The 20,052-nt window shown below is 39.2% G+C and overlaps 1 protein-coding gene across 24 annotated transcripts in view; it reads right to left on the reverse strand.

Annotated features, from left to right (window-relative positions):
* The window catches only part of Ptk2 (protein tyrosine kinase 2), a 205,413-nt gene that overhangs the window by 86,669 nt on the left and 98,692 nt on the right, over nucleotides 1-20,052 (reverse strand). For all 24 annotated transcript variants that reach the window (XM_076911473.1, XM_076911471.1, XM_076911472.1 and 21 more), the window contains 6 exons: nucleotides 18,000-18,054; nucleotides 11,211-11,351; nucleotides 10,506-10,583; nucleotides 4,765-4,872; nucleotides 3,067-3,184; nucleotides 1,805-1,835 (listed from right to left, as the gene is read on the reverse strand). In XM_076911473.1, the coding sequence (XP_076767588.1) occupies nucleotides 1,805-1,835; nucleotides 3,067-3,184; nucleotides 4,765-4,872; nucleotides 10,506-10,583; nucleotides 11,211-11,351; nucleotides 18,000-18,054 (531 nt within the window). The remainder of the gene's footprint in view (nucleotides 1-1,804; nucleotides 1,836-3,066; nucleotides 3,185-4,764; nucleotides 4,873-10,505; nucleotides 10,584-11,210; nucleotides 11,352-17,999; nucleotides 18,055-20,052) is intronic.

Here is a 20,052-nt window from a genome sequence, read left to right on the forward strand (position 1 = left end):
CACAGTACAGAGTCATATAATTTGTTATCTTTTACTAAATTTGACAAATACTTGAAATCTATCTTTATTATAAAAACTGAAGTTACTGTCTACCAAATCAGAAGTTTCTCTTCCACTGAAGCAACATGGCTACCATATTGTGTATCAACTCCATTCACTAGTAGGCAGGGCATAGTGTTACTGAGTAAACTACACTACTTGTTCCTTATTCTATAGCCAGAATACCAGGTCCCTGCCTATTAGCTTTCTCACCTGCTTGCCTTTTGTCACTGGTTGCTATAAGCTCTGTGACTCCTTTGCTCATGTTTTATACTCATGTTCATAATTACTATATGGCCAGATCAAAACAATTCCTTATGTTTTTCTAGGGGCAGACACTCTATGAAAGCATAAGCTGTTGCCCCAAAGAGGGACACAGAGCAGACCATGAGAGAAAACTACTTCTCCAGTTCCTGCTCACCCTCATATTTATGACTCCACAGAATGTGGCTGAGAGGTAGGTGACTGTCAAGCCCATGGAGACAAGACAATCAGCTATTTTCCAAAATGTGGTTACATACTGACCAGATGTTATAGGAAAATGCAATGCCCTTCTTGCTCAGAGGCCTGTATTTTCAAAAGTGATGTAAAAGAGAAAGGCCTGAAGAAGAGTTGGGGACAGTTGATTGAGAAACTGAACAAGTATAATTTAGCAGAATTTGAAGAACATCAAAACTGAGGCTAGAGATGTCAGCAAGTTAGGTAGGCTCTGCAAGGCCACATGTCAGAAGAGAGCTTTATTTAGGACAGTCTGATGAGGGGCTGAGGTAAACAGGCAGACTCAGTAAGTGTGCAGGCCAGAGTTGATAGAAGGTACATACCTAACCAGCTTCCCAAACAGCTTAGCACCAAGTCCTCATGAACAAGTCTTTACACACCCTGCCACCACATACTGCTTAAGATCTCAGTATGTCCTATGGGACTCTTGGAAATGTTCTCCTTGGCTTCCTTGGACACTGCCTAGATCCTTCCATCTTCTGTAGCAAGTCATAATTTTCTGACTCTGAGATAACTCTGGGCCTGAGGTCCTTAATAAAGCACCTACTAGGATAGTCCTGACAGGTGATACTAATTGTGAGGAACAGGAGAGGAATGGTAGGAGGCTACTAAAGCAGATTATCAGATACATTTACCAAGGAGAACCAGAAGATGTGGCTACAGAGACGAGGGCACAGACAGATAGAAAACAAGCCCAGGGTTAGCACTACTTGTTCCAGGCTTCCACATCTCCATTGCTTCTTAAGTATCTGAGAATTAACAGTATCTAGTGTTTATCTGTTTATCTGAACAGCTAGATTTTTACCTTTATACCTTGGCCCCCAGGTGTTAGAATAATGACTAGGAATATAGAAGTAATAATGTAATTTTTTGCATTGTTATTTCATTTCTTTAATTACATTAAAGATCAACATATCGCCTATGGAATTTGTAACATGAACAGTAAACCACCAATTAACTCTCTTTCATTTTCCTAATTGTAAAAAAGAATGCCTATATTCACATTTCTAAACAAACAATGAAGTGAATGTCTAAGCCTATTATTACCATAACCATCTCTAGATCCCTTAATAGACTTGAAATAAGGGGAAAATTTGAAACTTGATTAAATATACATTTCATATATAACTTACAACTTATCTGGTTTATATGTGAAAAGTGTGTTTTCATAATCCTTGAATATATGTAGAGATTCAGGAAAAGAGATAATAAAGTCTTAAAGTTTCTAACCAAACCAAGTAAGGAAATGCACAAATGGAGCACTTACTTTGGTATTGATGGCAATGCCCGTTCACCTTCTGGGAAGAAAAAGGAAAGAGACATGAGCAACTCCTTGGATTCCTTTAAAGGAGAATATGAAGATAAGTCCAGGAAGGAGGAGAAGCTTTATTCTGGTGTGACAGTCCCTTATAGTCAAGGTCATCACACTGCTTCTACTTTAGGCTATTATGGGTTTCCATACTAAACTTACCACAAACATAACTGGGTGCTAGGTTTACATGAAAAGATATGCCAAGTCCTAATAAAGTGATAATGCAAGGTGATAAAATACAGTCTTCCTAAAAACTTAAAGAGTAAGGAGCTCTTAAATCAAAGTCTAGGTGCCTTGCCAAAGGCCTTTGATAAAAATGGTTTACTAGTAACACCCAGAATCTATGCAGGAAGTACAATGTGCAATGTATGTAGCTGCAAAGGAATTCAGCAGAAACCTTGTTTCCTTACAATCCAGGTCCACTCTCGTGTCTTACAGGGATCTTTCTGGGAACCTTGTACTCTGCTTGACCTTCTTAGGTTTCTGAGCCCCTCAGAGCACACTGTCATAAACCCTTCCCTTATCACATCACACCCTTACCTGGCTCTGAGCTAGCTCTCAGAGTGATTTATAGTAAATAGAGAAAGACTAATCGGCCTGGGGTCTGCAGAATAAACACAGTCTGCAGCAGAACACACAGTATACTAGAGGAACTAGTATCCTGCCAAAGCCCAGGCTCCCTGAATTCCACTGAGCCACTTGTAATGTTTTCAAAGACACTTCAGAAATCCATGTGCTCAGTATACCCTTGTCTTTTGCACTATACTTACAAAACTCTTCTTCACAAGGAGACATGAGCTTCATTTCTAGGATATGTTTATTCACTCAAATCTTTAATTTCACATCTTGACATAGAGTTTATTTTGTTCTTGACCTACTCTAAGCTTTTCAAATGTAAAAGGGGAAAAAAAACACAACAGGATAGAAACTTCAACCTGAACTACAAGGACACTCTGGGAAGATAATCTCCAGAGCTGAAAGAACCAATGGTAACTCAGGAGCTACTCTAAGGTTACTCAAAGCCCTGTACTATCACAGTGCACTTCAGCCCAGTCTTGAGTCTGTGTGCTGTGATGTGGGTCACTGTCTCTAAACAAACAAGCATCCAGGTTACAACAAGGCATCTGGCCTTTACATTTACAGTGTTACCAAGGTCAGAAGTAGCTGCTGAGGTGAGCTTGTCTACCAGTACAGCAGAAATAAAAACAGAATCTCACCTTTCTGGGGTCTGATAATGAAGGATTGCGTGGCTCCGTTTACCAGCCGGCAGTATCCATCAATCAGGTCAGCCATGTTCTCTGCAATGGTTAGGGATGGTGCCGTCACTGTCAGAGGCTAATGGGAAAGAACATTAGAAAGAGGCATTATTGTTCTTCCCAGTAATCAAAGGGACAGCTGCACTATGACATCACAATTCTGCATACACTTGAATATAGAAAAATAGGAATGAACCATTTGCCAGATTTCAGTGAAAACAAAAGTCTGATATTTAAGAACAACATTCCTGGGATATGTGAGAAAAGGCACACTTAGAGCATAAGATAAAAAGTACTGAAACAGAGGCTCAAACAAAAAATAACTTTAGAATGTCTGGACCCTTGGACACACACTAGGAACTCAGATAACAGCTTATTCCAGAGACTAATATACAATAGAATTTTATTAAGCATATCTTAATTTTCTACCATTAGAGCAGATTGGTAAAATTTCAGTCTTTTCTGCATTCATAGCATGTTAGATTGGGCTAACATGATGTCTCATATGACGTCCCAAAGACCCATTTCTAAGTGTCTGTATTTTATTTTCACATCCAAGTGTGTCCTGGTGTACTTGTTCCAAATAAATGGCTTGCTTCTCTCACTTGTAAATTCCTATCATTACTTGTGGGACAGAAAAGGGAAGGAGAAGCTTGAGCAGTACACTGGGATCTGAGCAGGAAACTGTAATTTGCAACAAGTTTTGTATACTCTGGGTCAGAATTTGCTAATCTGCTAAAGAGTTTCTAGATGTCAGTGACTTGGAATCACAGAACAGGACACTGGTTATGTAGACTAGTGAGGAGAGCTGAGCCACAGGCAAAGTTGCCTATACAATGGCTCCAACTGCTCTTCAATATGCTCCATCTGGAGCCCACAGTCTTGCTGTGTAGCTCAACAGTTCTTTCTTCTACCACTTATTACTTTCTTTTTTTTTTTCTTTATTGGTGTTTAGAGATGGAATCTTGCTCTGTGGTCCATGCTGAGAACTGGCCTGGAATCCAAAAGGCTGGGATTATAGCAATGGGCCACTGTGGCCTGTCTATTTTTATCATACTGTTGCAGGTGATATTATCATAATGACTGCCCAGGGACTCTTCCATCACAATTCTAACTGGCTTCCTTAATGCTTCAGAGTGGTCTCTGATTAGACTTACAGCAATAGCCTGGCTTTTAAAATCTACTCCTCTCCTATTCTGAAGACATTTAACCGCTATTTTTAATCCTTATATATTAGGAAATTGTGAGATTAATTACCAATGAACACTTCATCCTTACCCCAAAGAAGTCATCTTTTTTTTAAGATTTATTTATTTTATATATGTGAGTACACTGCCAGTGTCTTCAGACACATCAGAAGAGGGCATTGGATCTCACTACAGATGGTTGTGAGCCACCATGTGGTTGCTGGGAATTGAACTCAGGACCCCTGGAAGAGCAGTCAGTGCTCTTAACTTCTGAGCCATCTCTCCAGCCCCCGAGAAGTCATTTCTATACTATTCCATGGATCAGATTTTAACTTAAAAAAATAAAAAATTTTTAGACAATATATTTCGATCATGTTTTCCCCTCTCTTCCAAATCCTCCCAGATCCTGTCCACCTCTCTACTGACCCAATCTTTCTTCTTGATCAAATTCTTAAGAGTAAGGATGCCTTACCTCAGGAGCTCCAGCGATTTTGAGTTGTAGCATTCCTTTCCTGTCTTTGTCTTCACTGTTTGAGTATTGGATAGTCTGCACTTGGTTGAAGTCTGCTAGGTGTGTGGGCTTTGGGAAGGAAAGATACAGCTCTTAGGCCACAGAGAAATCCTCAGGGCCTGAACATTTACATGATTCTTTCTGGCCTATTCTCCTCAAGAGCCTCAGAAGTCAGGGACAGTTTCCTCTAGTAAACATCATGCAGTAGCCTTGTGGGCTTCCTTCCAAGTTTAGGCATGCCCCAACTGTGGTAACATCTTTAGGAGAACCAGATGGAGGGTAAGAGAAAACTCAGTTTCCATCTAGGGGAATGAAGACAGGAGAATGAACCACTGCCATAAACTACCTGTCCAATGCAAGAAGCCTGATGGAATTCTCAAGGAGAGCAGATATTTAAATAGTTGAAAAAATTATACAAGTTAAAAATATAGTATGTAAGCATTTACAGAACAATGCAGTACTAGAGTTGACGGTTATTACCAACACATATGTTCACATAACTTACAACAGGAGCTGTAAGCAGAGGGCAAAATAGGATACAAGGTCCTTGACATGATAATAGAAGCTATTCACAACAAAATCTAAGCAGAAGACCAAAGGTCTTTTATAGTTTGTTGACAAAGTATCATCACGTAGCCCAGGCTGCCCTTGAACTTCCTCTAAGAGCCCAACCTGACCTTGAACTAACAGTCTTCATTTGCTGAGTACTATAGAAATGTCTTTCCAGTAAAAATTCACTCCACACACTCAGGAAAAATTTTAAAAGGCTCTTTAATAATAGGACACAAATGGTTCTACCTAATGCCAAAGGAAAACTGGCCTCAAACAAAAAAATTTACCAACTTATCTGGGCCTTAGGCTTATATACTCCACATATGCTGTCATCCTTAAATATTTTTCAGGTCATGAGTCCCAAGCTACATTCTGAACAAATTAAACAGAGATGGGAGACTCTAAGACTGGCTACTTGGGTCTTTTGTAGCCCAGGCTGCCCTTGAACTTCCTCTAAGAGCCCAACCTGACCTTGAACTAACAGTCTTCATTTGCTGAGTACTATAGAAATGTCTTTCCAGTAAAAATTCACTCCACACACTCAGGAAAAATTTTAAAAGGCTCTTTAATAATAGGACACAAATGGTTCTACCTAATGCCAAAGGAAAACTGGCCTCAAACAAAAAAATTTACCAACTTATCTGGGCCTTAGGCTTATATACTCCACATATGCTGTCATCCTTAAATATTTTTCAGGTCATGAGTCCCAAGCTACATTCTGAACAAATTAAACAGAGATGGGAGACTCTAAGACTGGCTACTTGGGTCTTGCAAGATGGAAAATTTACACATCAAAAATACTGTCAAATTATTTCTTAAGTACACTGGTGTTCCTCTCCTCCCCCAAATAATTGTTACCCAGGGTCATCTTGTCCATTTGGCAGAATTATACTTTTTATGCTAAGACACATGGGACTTAAAGGGACTTACAGCAGACCAGGACTTAATGGTGGCTGTGACCCTGTGCTGCCCCTTTGAGTCAGATTATTTGATAGGGGGATAGCCTAATTGCTGGTTGTGTCAGGGTTGTCTCTTGTTGTTATGGGGATGGAGCCTAATGGAGGTCAATCTTGGTAAATAAATATTAGCAGAAACTTTCTCAACAAGCCTAACATTCAATAATGGCACAAAGTTTTCTTCTTACAGTTTCTAACAAATCTCATAATTGTACTACTTATCTTCCAAATGAATTAGAGGCAGTGCTTCTTTAGCTAAATAAATTCTATGTTGTATAACCTAATATTTGCTAAGCAAGTTTATTAGTAAATATTCTATAGTATCAATCTTACTGCTTCAAGATTCTCATGTGTCACTGAGATCAGAAGTGTGGTATGTGCCATTACACTCAGTTTAGAGGGCATAATTTTAAAATATTAAAGGCATGTTATTAAAGCTTAACAAGGACAGTACTACATAAAGTCACACTGTATGTGCAGAGTGCCGGAAGTGCAGTGTTAGGTAAAGCACTGATCCACAAGACTAGTTCTACGGACATACTTTCCATTGGTGAATTACAATTTAGTTCTGAAACACTAAATGACTCAAAACATCCAAGGAAGAAGAGCTACAGAGAATGCTATACAAAATACATCAAAAGAGAATCCACAGGGCCAGACATCAAACCAAGCAATCAGCTTGGCAGTGTCTTAGACCAGGAGGAGATATTGATATCAGTATAGCAGAACAGGAGAACAGAAGCAGATGACAAAAGTAATGGCTCATTCAGGGGTAAACTGTTAGTATCTGTGCTGCTATACATAGCTGCTCACCTGCAAAATGCACAACAACAGCAAAAACCTACCAACAAAGGTGACCATTTTCTATAGGCTTATGCTATAAAAGGACAAAAGATAAGCACCTTAATTTCTCAATGCCTTTAATTTTCTCATAGCTGTTATCATTACTGTTTCACCAAGAAAGAGACACAGGCACAGATATGAAAGAATGACCCCAAAAGTCATAAAGCCAGTGTCAAGATGCTGGTAGCTTTGAGCTTTCTAAACCCCATTTTTCATCTACCTTTAGACAAAGTGGGGGAGGTGGGGATGGGGGGTGGGGGGGGGGAGAACGACCCTCACCATGTTGAACACCAGAGATAGAAAAGAGGTTTTAAATGTGAAATGATAGAGAAAAAAAAAATCTTGCAAGAAAAAATGACTACAAACTGAATCTAAGAGCTATGACTAAAACTCATTAAGTCATAGAAGACTGGCTTTCTAAGATGACTTCATCCCAGTGGACTAAGTGGTCCTGCTGCTGTATAGGTGTCAATGCTCTTCTAGCATCTGTATTGACCCCTCAGTTTTCGCCCATCAATGTAACAAATGAAAAGTGCTGAGTGTACTCTTCATCCATGCACTGATCATTTAGAGATCTATTAGGTTGGCTGTGTTTTTCCCATTTGTAATGATTCTTTAGTTTTAAACTATGGAGCTTTTACCAAAAGCATTTATCACAAATACCTGGCTTTTATCCCATCTTTTGTTGAAAAGAAATTCTTAATTTCTATTTAGCATAACTTATCAAAAAATTTTACGGAGTTACCACTTTTACATCATGTTTTTAAAAATTCATCCATGAATCTGTAGTGGTGCCCATCTATAATCCTAGCACTATGGTGGAGTCAGAGGCAGGTAAATAGGAGTTTGAGCCCAGCCTGGTCTACAAAGTTAGTTCTAGGCCAACTACAGATACACAGAAACCCTGGGTAAGGAGGATCAGGGGAGAATGCCCTTGCCACAGTCATGAAATATCTCTTGTTTTCTTCTAAATTATCATTTTTTACTTTTCATATGTGGATCTACAGTCTCTTTGGGTTCAAGTTCTTGTCATGGTGAGTCTCAGGGTTAAATACCATTCTGTTTTTTTCTGTGATGTAGCATTTACTGAAAAGTTAGTAAACAAATGATCCCAGGTCAGGACAGAGTGAAGAGGTACTGAAAATGGGGTGGGAGTTCTGAGATTGGTATGTTTATAGTAATAGCCATTATGAGTTTTGGGAAAGAAAAAAAAAAAAAAAAAAAAAAGGAAGGACAAAGGAAAAGATCTCAGATTCCTGGACCTATCACAAATCACAAAGAAAAAGACATCTGTGCTGGTAACAGGTACAAATACAGGCACAATACAAGCAATGACCTCAAAGAGCCAGCAGACAGGATAAGATTGAACAGCTTCCATTCCCAGGATGTTTGCTTTATATCAGATTGACAGAAGAACCAAACATGCTTTCAGCTTATTCAAATGTGAAAATAAAGCTAGGTGTGAGAGTTAAAGCTTGTAATTTCTGCACTTGGGTAGTCAAAGGCCAAAGATTTTCACTGAGTGTGACGATGGCCTACACAGTAAGTCAAGGTTAGACTGGGATACAAAGTAAAACCCAAAACAGAAACATAATAAAACAAATGAAAGAGAAAAATGACAAGAGTTATAAAAATGGTGGAATCTAGGAGTAGAAAAATTTCTTGCTCACATTGTCAATGACAGAAGTTTCCCAGCCTTTCTAAGAAGCAAACTAGGAACTTCTTTTCAAGTTAAAATGCTTTGTTTGTATTCAGTAGTTCTACTTGGAATCTCTTCCACTAGAGAGAAAGTAGCAGTTTCTAGAAATACAAGCAAAAGAATATGTCTTCTGTACTCTAAGGAGATGGTTCAATGGCCAAGACTGCCTGATGTAAAAGCATGAAGACCTGACTTAAAATCCCAACACCCATAGAAAGAGGATAGGCATGGCAATGCATACCTGTAACCTCAGAGTTGCAGGGGAAGAGGCGTGGATAAGGCAGGATGAATCTGGAAGTATAAGAACCAGTCTGCCTGGTCAAATCACTTCAGGTTAAGTAAGAGACCAGGTATCAAGGGATTACAGAGGAAAGTGGTGGAGAAAGATGTTCTCCACTGGCCTCTGCATGCACATACATGGGCACATGTAACTACCTACTGACATGAAAAATGAATGAATGAACAAGTAAACAAGCAAACACTTATTTCAACATGGTCTTGAGGAAAAAATGGGAAAGTTCACTGACTGAGACACTCTGATTTGGTCCCAGAATCCCATCATTGCCAGGTGGTCTAGAAGGCAGGCTCACAGGCAAGATGCACAAGAGGCAGAATGTGTACTTACTAAGATCCATTTCTATCTAATAGATAAGAGTGAGGAAAATAGCACAGAACAGTTGCTGGTCATTTATGTGTGGGCTGGTCATTTATGTGTGGGGACAAGAACTACTAATGAGAAAGAACTATAGGGCAGAATAAAAACAGAGTGGGAACAGACAGCAAGAAATACATGTGGAAAATCATATCAAGCACAAAGACAAACCTGTGATCAGAAACCCATACCACTAAAAAAGGCACACCGGCACACCTGTTAGTGTGAGCCTACAAGAAAGATATCATAACCAAACTGTCTAACCACAGGCTCACATCCTCAACAACATAACCCTGACATGCCTTACAACCCAACCTGTATTCATCATCATGTGACAAACACTCCACACATGCTTTCCTGACACATTCATGCCTGACTAAACTCCAGCAAAGAGCTACAGTCTCTTTGGCCTTCCTAGCAAACCCCTGGTACAAGCATGTGCTCAACAACATTTGCTGCAGCACATAACAAGAGCACATATTGGTGAGACAACCTGAGGATTTCTCTCTGGCCGCAGTTTTCCTCAATGAGGAAAGTAAGGGCAAGAGTGAATTTGGAATTTAAAATTTTGATATACTTTTCTGGAATTAGCTTATAAAGATTATTTAAGTATGATGTCAGTACAAATATACTAAAATCACATCGAGAAATTAGTTTAAAAAAATTATAGTGTAGATCAGTATAGAGTGCCTGGCTAAAGTGTTTAAGATCCTGGGTTTGATCCTCAAAATTGCAAGGAAATAAACAAGGTCTCACAACATAAGCTGGAACAGGTCCGGTCAGCTTTCACTCATCCACCTAATTTGTCCGATTCATTTCCCTTCAAGTCTAAGGTATTTCAAGGCTTAAGTTTAAGTATCTCCCATACCACACTTGAGCAATGCAATAAATAAAGAAGTTTCTTTGAAGAATGGAGTCTTTCACGTGAATGCCCTGTCCAGTCCTCAACTTCATTTGTCTGTGCCCACAACCAAATGTGCCCTCCCAGGAGCCAACTTACATTGCAGCCCTTGTCTGTCAGGTAGCTGATCCCTTCTTCTGGGCCAATTGCCAGTTCCACAGAAATAATCCAACTTGACTTTGGAAGAGCAAACAGGTGGGAACAGAGGTACCAGAAGGAAAAAAAATGATTTTAGATATGAGCCCATAAATATATCAAAGGACTTGGGTTGGGAGAAGACTTGATTTGTATTAATCTATCTAACTAAATAAGATAAAATATTTATAATTTCAATGACTCAGGAACTACTAAGCCTGGACAAGACTAGTTATGGTCACTCTTGAGTCTGGAAAAGGCCGTTTTCTCTATTAATCTATCTAACTAAATAAGATAAAATATTTATAATTTCAATGACTCAGGAACTACTGAGCCTGGACAAGACTAGTTATGGTCACTCTTGAGTCTGGAAAAGGCCGTTTTCTCTAGGAAGATTATCTCAACAGGATAACCAGCACTTGGAGAAGAGCTAATCAAATTTCAGGCCCAAATTAAAAACACCTACTTATAAACATAGGCATACTATTTAAAATATGATTTTTTTAATCTAACTAATACAATTTCTTCCTGCTTTCCTCCTATAATTAACTGTCAAGCAGTATTTTTGTACAAGAACTATGATGAATTTTTCCTTCAGCCAGAAATGTAGATACATGTGGATAAGAAAAAAATTAAACTATTCCCCATCTTCCAAGGTTCCACACTTACCCCAAGGGCACACTTGAAGCACTCTTTATCAAATCTGTACACAGGAGAGAGAATCTCAAAGAACTTCAAGATGCTTTCTTCTCTATTAAGGTTGGCAAACTGCCTGAATGTTTGCTGGATCAGCTTTCTTAGTGTTTTGGCCTGAATGATGAAATTATAGAAAAATGGGTTTTCAAGTCAACCATGAGAAAAAAAAACCCTGCATACTCATACCATTTACATTATTACAAAGACTCAGTCAAATAAGTAGAGCATTAACTATTGTAAAATACACATTAACAAACTTTGCCCTGTGACCAGTTTGAAAGGGTATAGTTAGCAATAGAGGGCTTTATTCTACTTCAACAGAAGCTTAAGGCAGTAAACATATTAAACATGTGGCACACTGGTATTAAACCATGTACCACAGGGGCATGTGGCCTAGAAGCAGAAAAGATGAAGAAAAACACAGGTACTCACATGTTCCAATATCATTTCTAAAAGTATACAAATAGTTAACTGTAAAAGTCCCTTGTTATTGGATCTAAAAAGTGAAATTTCGCCGGGCGGTGGTGGCCCATGCCTTTAATCCCAGCACTTGGGAGGCAGAGACAGGCAGATTTCTGAGTTTGAGGCCAGCCTGCTCTACAGAGTGAGTTCCAGGACAGCCAGGGCTACACAGAGAAACTCTGTCTCAAAAAACAAAAACAAAACAACAACAACAACAAAAAAAAAAGTGAAATTTCAGAGGACTACTCTTTAGAAAGATTGAAGACATTCAGCAATAAGACAGATCTTCAAAATTGTTCATTCAACATAATACAAATTGTGGTGTACACTTTCACAACAATTCTATACAGCCTATAAACCACTATATAGAACTAGTTTAGGGAGGTTGAAATCCTATCTTATTGTTTATGTATCTTATTTTCTTTGTTATATAACAAAGAGAATAAACAATCTGTATGTGCATAACAGAAGACAGCATATTATGGCTTCAAATACATGTGTGTAGAGGGGAGAAAATCCACCACCTGCAGTGAATAAACCATCCTTGCATGGATAACCATTGACTTCTACTCCTATTATTCAAATACCTGGGAATAGAGCAAGGGCTTCCTAGGGACCAAGCTCCTGATCTTCAGTGTGTGAGATACCAGGGAGGCAAGGAAACAGTAACCCCACATTGAAGTCTGAGGAAAATGGTCCAATGTAGGCCTAAAATAAACTTAGCTTCTACAATGCCAACACTGACTATACTTCCTTGGGTAACTTTAACGTTCATTCAGTGTTTTCAGCTCTCTAAGACTTGCCTGTAACTCAGGGAGTACACATGCTGTTTTGCTTACGTAGCCTTATAGATGGGAACTTCCCTACATTGTAGCATGCGGAAAGAAGTAGTATTTTCTGAAGTAGGTTTTGCCAGGGATATCAACAGTAGGAAGAAAAAAAAGTTGGAGGCTTTCTACTAACTTAGGCAATGTAAGTAGGTACAGAAGAAGAAAAGGAGTCACACTCTTATTTTATTTTGGAAATTAAGATGCTACAGGCAGGAACTGGTATTAAACTAACAGGGCAAAAACAGGGAGGAACAATATGGAAGGCAAAGGTTGGACAAACATTGGGTAATATTAGGGATCCACACAAGCTGTTGGAGCTGAAGGTAGAGGTGGGCAGTGGCTAGCTTACAAAAAAAAAAAAAAAAAAAAAAAATTAAGGTTGTTGTTGTTATTTGCATGGTTTTAAGATCTTAATATGTGCCTACGCTGGCTCTGAACTTGAGACCCTCCTACCTTAGCCTCCCAAGCACCCAAGTCATTGGTGTGTGCCACTATGGCTGGTACAAATACAAATCTTCTCATGGTGTTCTAGGAAGCTATCTTATTGACTCACTTGGGAACTAGATAAATTCCTCTGAGATCTTTCAACATTTGTAGTTTTGAAATTGGATTTCTGCTGTGGATAATACAGGAATACATTAAGGTTTGACTATTTTGATTTGCTATCTAGGTTTAAATCTACAATAGAGCTGTTAAGATAGTAGGCCAGAACTACTTCTTCAGTCCTGCTCTTTATACATTCAAGAAACCAACAATAATTATGAACAACTCACTGAATTCCCACCCAGACTGTATACATACTCATGTTGCTGTCTCCTTGACTAATAGCCTACCTCTTTATCACTCATGACCTTGATACCTTTGAGGAGGAATGACGAAAACTATAGAGTGCCTCTGACCTTGGGTTTACTAGTGTTACTGGAGTAGTGATTTTAATATGCATTTGAAATGTTAAGAGATCTTGCCTGTGATTCTCAGACCCAAGTCATATGCTGTTTCTCTGTTCTTGGAAACATCACAGCTCAGTCAATTTCTACCAGGATATGATAATCTTTCAGCCATTCAATGGGAATATTAACTATAAACAATCTTGTAGAAATTTAAATCTAAGACAAGTAAAACAATTTGACTTTGAGAAAAAAATACAGACATAGCCTGTTTATAGAAAAACTAACATTAATAAACATAGCCACTCAATATGGCTAATTCTAGAACAAACAGGAACTCAGATATGTATTTTTTATTGTGGTATTTCACATGGTTGTTTCTGAAGGAGGGACTGTCTACACCTACTGTGTGTAATAGGTGCTGTACAGCTTATGAGAACAGCATTACAGCAGTACTAGCATCTAGAGAAGTCTGCTAGAGCTCTCGAGGGAATGTATGTAGAATGGGGAAAAATTTTGGACTAAGGCTATTGTCTTGCCTGATTAAAATTATTTAAAAAACAGTATTTAAAGTTAAAAAATTAAAGTGATTCTCTTATCAATAAAAAGGGCTGAGATGTTTCAGTTGGTAAAGGAACTTACTGTGCTGGCTAGATTTATCTCAACTTGACACGAACTAAGTCATCCAAGAGGAGGAAACCTCAATTGTGAAAATGCCTTCATAAGATCAGGCTATAGGCAAGCCTGTAAAGCATATTTTTAAAATCAGTGATTGATATAGGAAGACCTAACCCATTTGGGTGGTACCATCCCGGAGTGGTGGTCCAAGACTCTATAAGAAAACAGGCTGAGCAAACCATGAGTAACAAGCAAGTAAGCAGCATCCCTCCATGACCTCTGCATCCAGGTTCCTTCACAGGTTGAGTTGTTGCTTTGGCTTCCCTCAATGGACTGTGTCAGGATATACTAGCCAAATGAACACATTCCTTTCCAAGTTGCCTTTGGCCATAGTGTTTCATCACAATAATAACCCTATCTAAGACATCAATAAGCCTAACAACCCAACAATTTGATGCCCAGGTTTCACTTAGTAAAAGGTGAGCACCAATCCTATAAGTTGTCTTGTGATTTTCATGTATGATCTGTGGCATGCCCAAGTATGCACAAGCATTCATGCATATGTGCTAACATACAGAAACACATGTATGTATGTACATATACATACTAAGCAAATAAATTTATAGAAAGAAAATTTGAAGAGTGCACTTACAAAAATGGTTCTCAAAGCCTTCATAAGTGAGACTAGTACATCTACAGATAATAGTAGCTAAAAATTAGCTCTGCTTATATCTCAATGTCCAGCAGCATAAAATCACAACTGCTCTGAGTCAGCTTCCTATAACCACCCCAACCACCTAAGCATGGGCAGTACCCCTCACATCTCCCTTGACTACTCTTTCTGCCTGTTTCTTGGCTTTCAGTCTGTCTTGTTATCTGGTTCTTGTTATCCTCTACTGTAAAAGCTGCAAGCCTCTTGCCCCAGGATTTAAGCCCACAGAGAGCACTGGCCAGAGATCACATGCAGACTCTACTTTACTAAACAGGGCTGAGCCCTCACCACACTGCCAGATCCAGCTCTAGATTCCATAGAAAAGCAGCCTGGAGGAGCTCAGACAAAAGAGGCCAGACGGAGCTGGGAAAGCCTCAAGATTGTGGAGGCAGCAGAACAGGTGTCCCTCTCTCTGGACTCTTCTCCAGCTCTACTTATTTTTCAGGTAGCCGTTCATTTTCCATTCAAATAAGATCTATTAACTATGCTATATACCTGGTGCTACACAAACTCATTGTGGGAAAATATCAAGACAAAAAACAATCAAGTCAGCAGCCACAAAATTACAAATTCAGAAAGAAAAATAAGTCCCTTAGATACTGAGTAGGGTCTAGACAGGAGAGATGTTTTCCATCCATGCAAGGGAATAGAGAAGAAGAAGCCCAGAACAGGAGAACCAGGACATGACCAGGTTCTACTGAGCTTCCATCAGTATCTGCCTCACACCAGCACTCACCCATGGCCTGCACTCAAGTCCCTGTTTTCAGTAAAATGATTGTTTATAAACATAAAACAGTGTCTTAGACTCCCAAAGACAGCAGTCGTACTTGTGATTTTTTTACACATGAAAATCTGAGGAGACAGTGGTTTTCAAAAGTCACCAAAGGCGTCATCAGTTGAGAATCACTGATACATAAAACACAACCATTAAATGAATGTTGACTAGAGCATCTTCCAACAAGTAGCAATGTTAAGTTGTAACACTGTAGCTTACCCTGTTTCCATGCTTTTACAGTCCTCCTATTCCTGAGCTGTCTCAGGCTGAGGTAGGGGAGGTAGGGAAACTGTGCTCCTTGCCTTTGTAGTCTTCACACCGAACAATTCAGATAAATAGAGGTTCTCCCTATTTCACAAGACTCCCAAGACTCCCAAGGAACACAACTGCCATTTTCCAGCTCCCTCACATAAAGTTGCAAACCTTAATTAAAAGCTTTGTCCTCACCAGGCAGTGGTGGCGCACGCCTTTAATCCCGGCACTTGGGAGGCAGAGGCAGGTGGATTTCTGAGTTCGAGGCCAGCCTGGTCTACAGAGTGAGTTCCAGGACAGCCAGAGCTATACAGAGAAACCCTTCTCAAAACAAAACAAAACAAAAAGGAGCTTTGACCTCTATCTTCCAAATCTATGTCACCTTGTAGAGGACAGCATCTTCTACATTTGTCATCCCAGCCTCTGCCACACTTACAGGAGTGGGCTCTGTAAAGGACAGGCACTGGAAAGAGTTAGATTCCTAACAACTTGTTTCTAGTGCTTTACTAATAGAACCAAAACTTAATGGAAAATTAAAAAGTATGCACCATCCTCAACTAGAGCCCCAAATACTAAAAAGGTTACACTTTCTTTTTGCTCGCTGTAAGACCTGATGCACTTGCAGACCTCTCTGTATTTATTTTCCCTGTGATATCATTCAGAACTGTGTATAAAAGGAACCATGCTGTTAAGCCCCAAAAGAGGGAAAGAAAACAGACCCCAAAGTACCATAGTAATGAGTCAGAAAGTAGGCAGCATCCAGGCATAGGCATAGGGTTTTGTCACAGACTGGATGCAAGAAATGGCACCAACACAGTGACCTGCCAGCCCATTGGACAGCACTGACCACATTCAGAGAACACAGTCCAGCTTTACTGGCAAGAAAAGAATCCTGTGCCAGTGAATCCCAATCATGCACTAAGAGATGTAGTTCTTAGTCTTTCACCGTGTATCGTATTAGACACCTTCTCATGCTAGACACATCTACAGAGTTCATCTTCTAAGAATGCAAATACTGACTCACTGGCTTCTCACAGACATTACGTGCCATAAGCTGGTTTGTCTATGTTACAGATGTGAAAACTGAGATTCAGTCACCTGTCCAAAGTCACAGTGGATTTACACTGAATCCAGGACTCTTACAAGACAGTTTGGCTGTGTGGCCAATTTTCTGAACCAGACTACAACATTATTTAGCATGCATGCTTCAGCCTGTGTAGGCCTCAGATAATAGATAAAAAACATCTTTGTAATAATAAAAGCAATAACTGCTATTGTTTATGAACTTCTACCTGACAGGTATTATACTGAAATACGCGTATTTATCTGTTATATTTAACACCATCCCTACAGAAGACACTTCGTTACAGAAGTAAGAGATGGTCATGCCCCACACTGTGAGGCTGCAAATGGAACCCTTCTTGGACCAAATCCTATGTTCTCCCTCTGTAATTTGGTGTTTGGAGGTATGCTCTGGATTGGATAGGAAACAGCACTCAGAGCTCTTCTCTCTGTCTCCAATAATAGCCCTGCTGGAGTAGGATTACATGGAAGCTACTTCCAAAGTTGCCACCAAGAAACCACACAGTAGTAATAGAGATTGACTGTGCACATGTAGAGTATAGCAATGCAAACATGCACAAAAGTTAACAGTGACAGACACACAGAGAACACGGCATTTATTCATACACATAGAGTGAGGGGGACAGAAAGAGGGAAGGAGGGAGAGAGGACCCAATGGTGTATGCATGCACAGACAGACATGAAACACAGTGATACACAGGAGACCCAGCAATGGTAAACACATACACAGAACAGAAACATACATGCATATAGGGATGCAGCAATGCACACACACAGGTGTGCATACACAATGCTCATGATTCTCTATGATATTTTGAAGCAGTTTCCTTCTCTTTTGTGTATCAAAATATTAAAGACTTTACAAACATTGGCTTCAGGGCTGCAGCATGAACCATTTCTAGTTTTGCACTTAGGTGCTTATTACATTCATCAAGTAAAGCCATGGTTCTATGAAGAAAGACTGAACCTGCAAAAATTTACCTGCCTCAAGTTAACAGACTCTTACACATTCAGCTTTTGCTATTGTAGCTTTACCATGTAAGGGGGAAATGTACCATTTCACTTTCTCAAAGGCAAGTTTTCAATAGGAAAGGGATACATGCAGAGCTTCATATTGGACTATGATAAGCAGACTCTAATTACCTTGACAGAATCCAGTAAACTCTTAGGAAAAAATCGCTTTAAACCAACATCTTTTCTGAAATATAAAAAGAAGCATATTAACAAATAACAGCATCAATTAGTAATAACATACTTGAAAGAATGCAAAAGTAGTTTATTCATTCTTCTTTTTGTTCATGAAAGAACCAATTATAATCAAGCTCCAACCAAACAGCATATTCACGGAAAAGATAAATTATTTTGTAGCTATGCACAAAAACATGATTATAATTCATTTCAATAGATATCTTTGGTTGCTTCCCCTCTACTGTTGAAGTCCTTTTTGAAAAAGTCCCATTTGTCTTACTGCAAATGGCAGTGTGTAATGAAACTGTTCTTTATCAGGTGTGGCACAGACGTTGTCATACATGTCAGTTCCTCCCAGGCAACTCTATTTTAAAGAAAGCAACTGGCCTAACTAAAAAAATAAACTGCTGTAATACAGTCCAAGAATGGAGCTCTGTGAGGGGAACTCTGAGTGCTTGTAAAAATAAATAAATAAATAAATAAATAAATAAATAAATAAATAAGAAAGGCAAAGACTCTTATAATCTCAATTTCTTCAAAGCCACAAACTTGTTTTTTGGAAAATGCTTCTGTGGCCCTCCCAAGTACAGCAGATAGGAGTGAGTTCATTCTAGATTCTTTATTACAACTGGCAATCGATATTTGTTTATATGCCTCTATGGAAAAACCTGTTTTTTCCATATGTGGTTTGTCTATCACATGCAGCTTACCCTTGTGACTGGACAATTACTTACTCATGTGACTCTTAACCCTCACAGTATAAATTGTTAGATGCTCTACATAAAGTTGGCTATTGCTTCAGACTTGAGTCTGCCTCATATCTAGAGCTGGTTGCTCTTCTGGAGGTCCTGAGTTCAAATCCCAGCAACCACATGGTGGCTCACAACCTTCTGAAATGAGATCGGATGCACTCTTCTGGTGTGTCTAAAGACAGCTCCAGTGTACGCATATAAATAAAATAAATCTTTTAAAAAAAAAAAAAAAAGAAAAAGAAAGAAATTTACCACCTACTTTGTGGGCTGAACTAGCAGTTTGTCCACTAGATGGCACTAGTGGACTTTTCCAGGAAGATGAAATATACTTGTGAAGACATGAAATCAGAAAATCATGGAAAGACAGAAACGGACCAAGGACAAAAGTAAAGTTCAGGTAATGTACAGGTATCTTTTTTCAGAGGTACAAGGGAGAAAACTAACTATGAAGTATCAATAAAGAGGAGTTGTTTCACAATCACTTTATAGTCAAAACCACAGAAATCATGTGGTTTGTATGGTTGACCTTCAATCCAAATAAATTCATTAACCTACAACCTGAGCAGCAGCACCTAAATCAATTGACTCCTTGTTAAATCAATTTACCACATCCAAAAGTCACTTTCTTGGCTCTGGCATGCTGTTTTCTGGTTTTACCTGCCACAGAACTGCTCCAACGCAACTTCACTTCATGTCTCATGCTCAAACTCCATATAATTGTCCCATATGTAAATGAACATACATAAACAAACAAAACCATGGCTTTTATGTAATTCTACTCTATTAGTAGATACCAAAAGGTAAGCCCGAATGCATTTAAATCCATCTGATTAAAAACAAAGCCACAGCAGCAAAACAAACAAAAACAAAACTCAAAGGACAATTTGAGAACACTGACAAACTGCAATCTCCCCACTGTGCCCCCCCCCCCCCCGGGCCAGGCACCAAGCTATTAGGCTCCTTCCTTGCTTTAGTGTTACTATGGAGGACATACACAGATAATAATAGGTCAATAATATCAGGTTAGAGTGGGACTGCTCAACATTGTAGCAATGGTTAAATGGTTATATGTAAATTAGCTAAATTAAAAGTTCTGTTCCTGGTTTTAGCAGCTCTATCTCCAGTGCTCAAGAGTCTCACGTGTAGAAAATGCCTATTGACTGAATAGGGCAGAGCAGACCCAGAATGTTTCCACTGCCCTCTGCAAAGAGTACCAAGGCTGTGTCAAAGTGATTGGTGACCACAAAACATTCAGT

This window comes from Arvicanthis niloticus, chromosome 13, assembly GCF_011762505.2.
Source record: "Arvicanthis niloticus isolate mArvNil1 chromosome 13, mArvNil1.pat.X, whole genome shotgun sequence".
NCBI lineage: Eukaryota > Metazoa > Chordata > Mammalia > Rodentia > Muridae > Arvicanthis > Arvicanthis niloticus.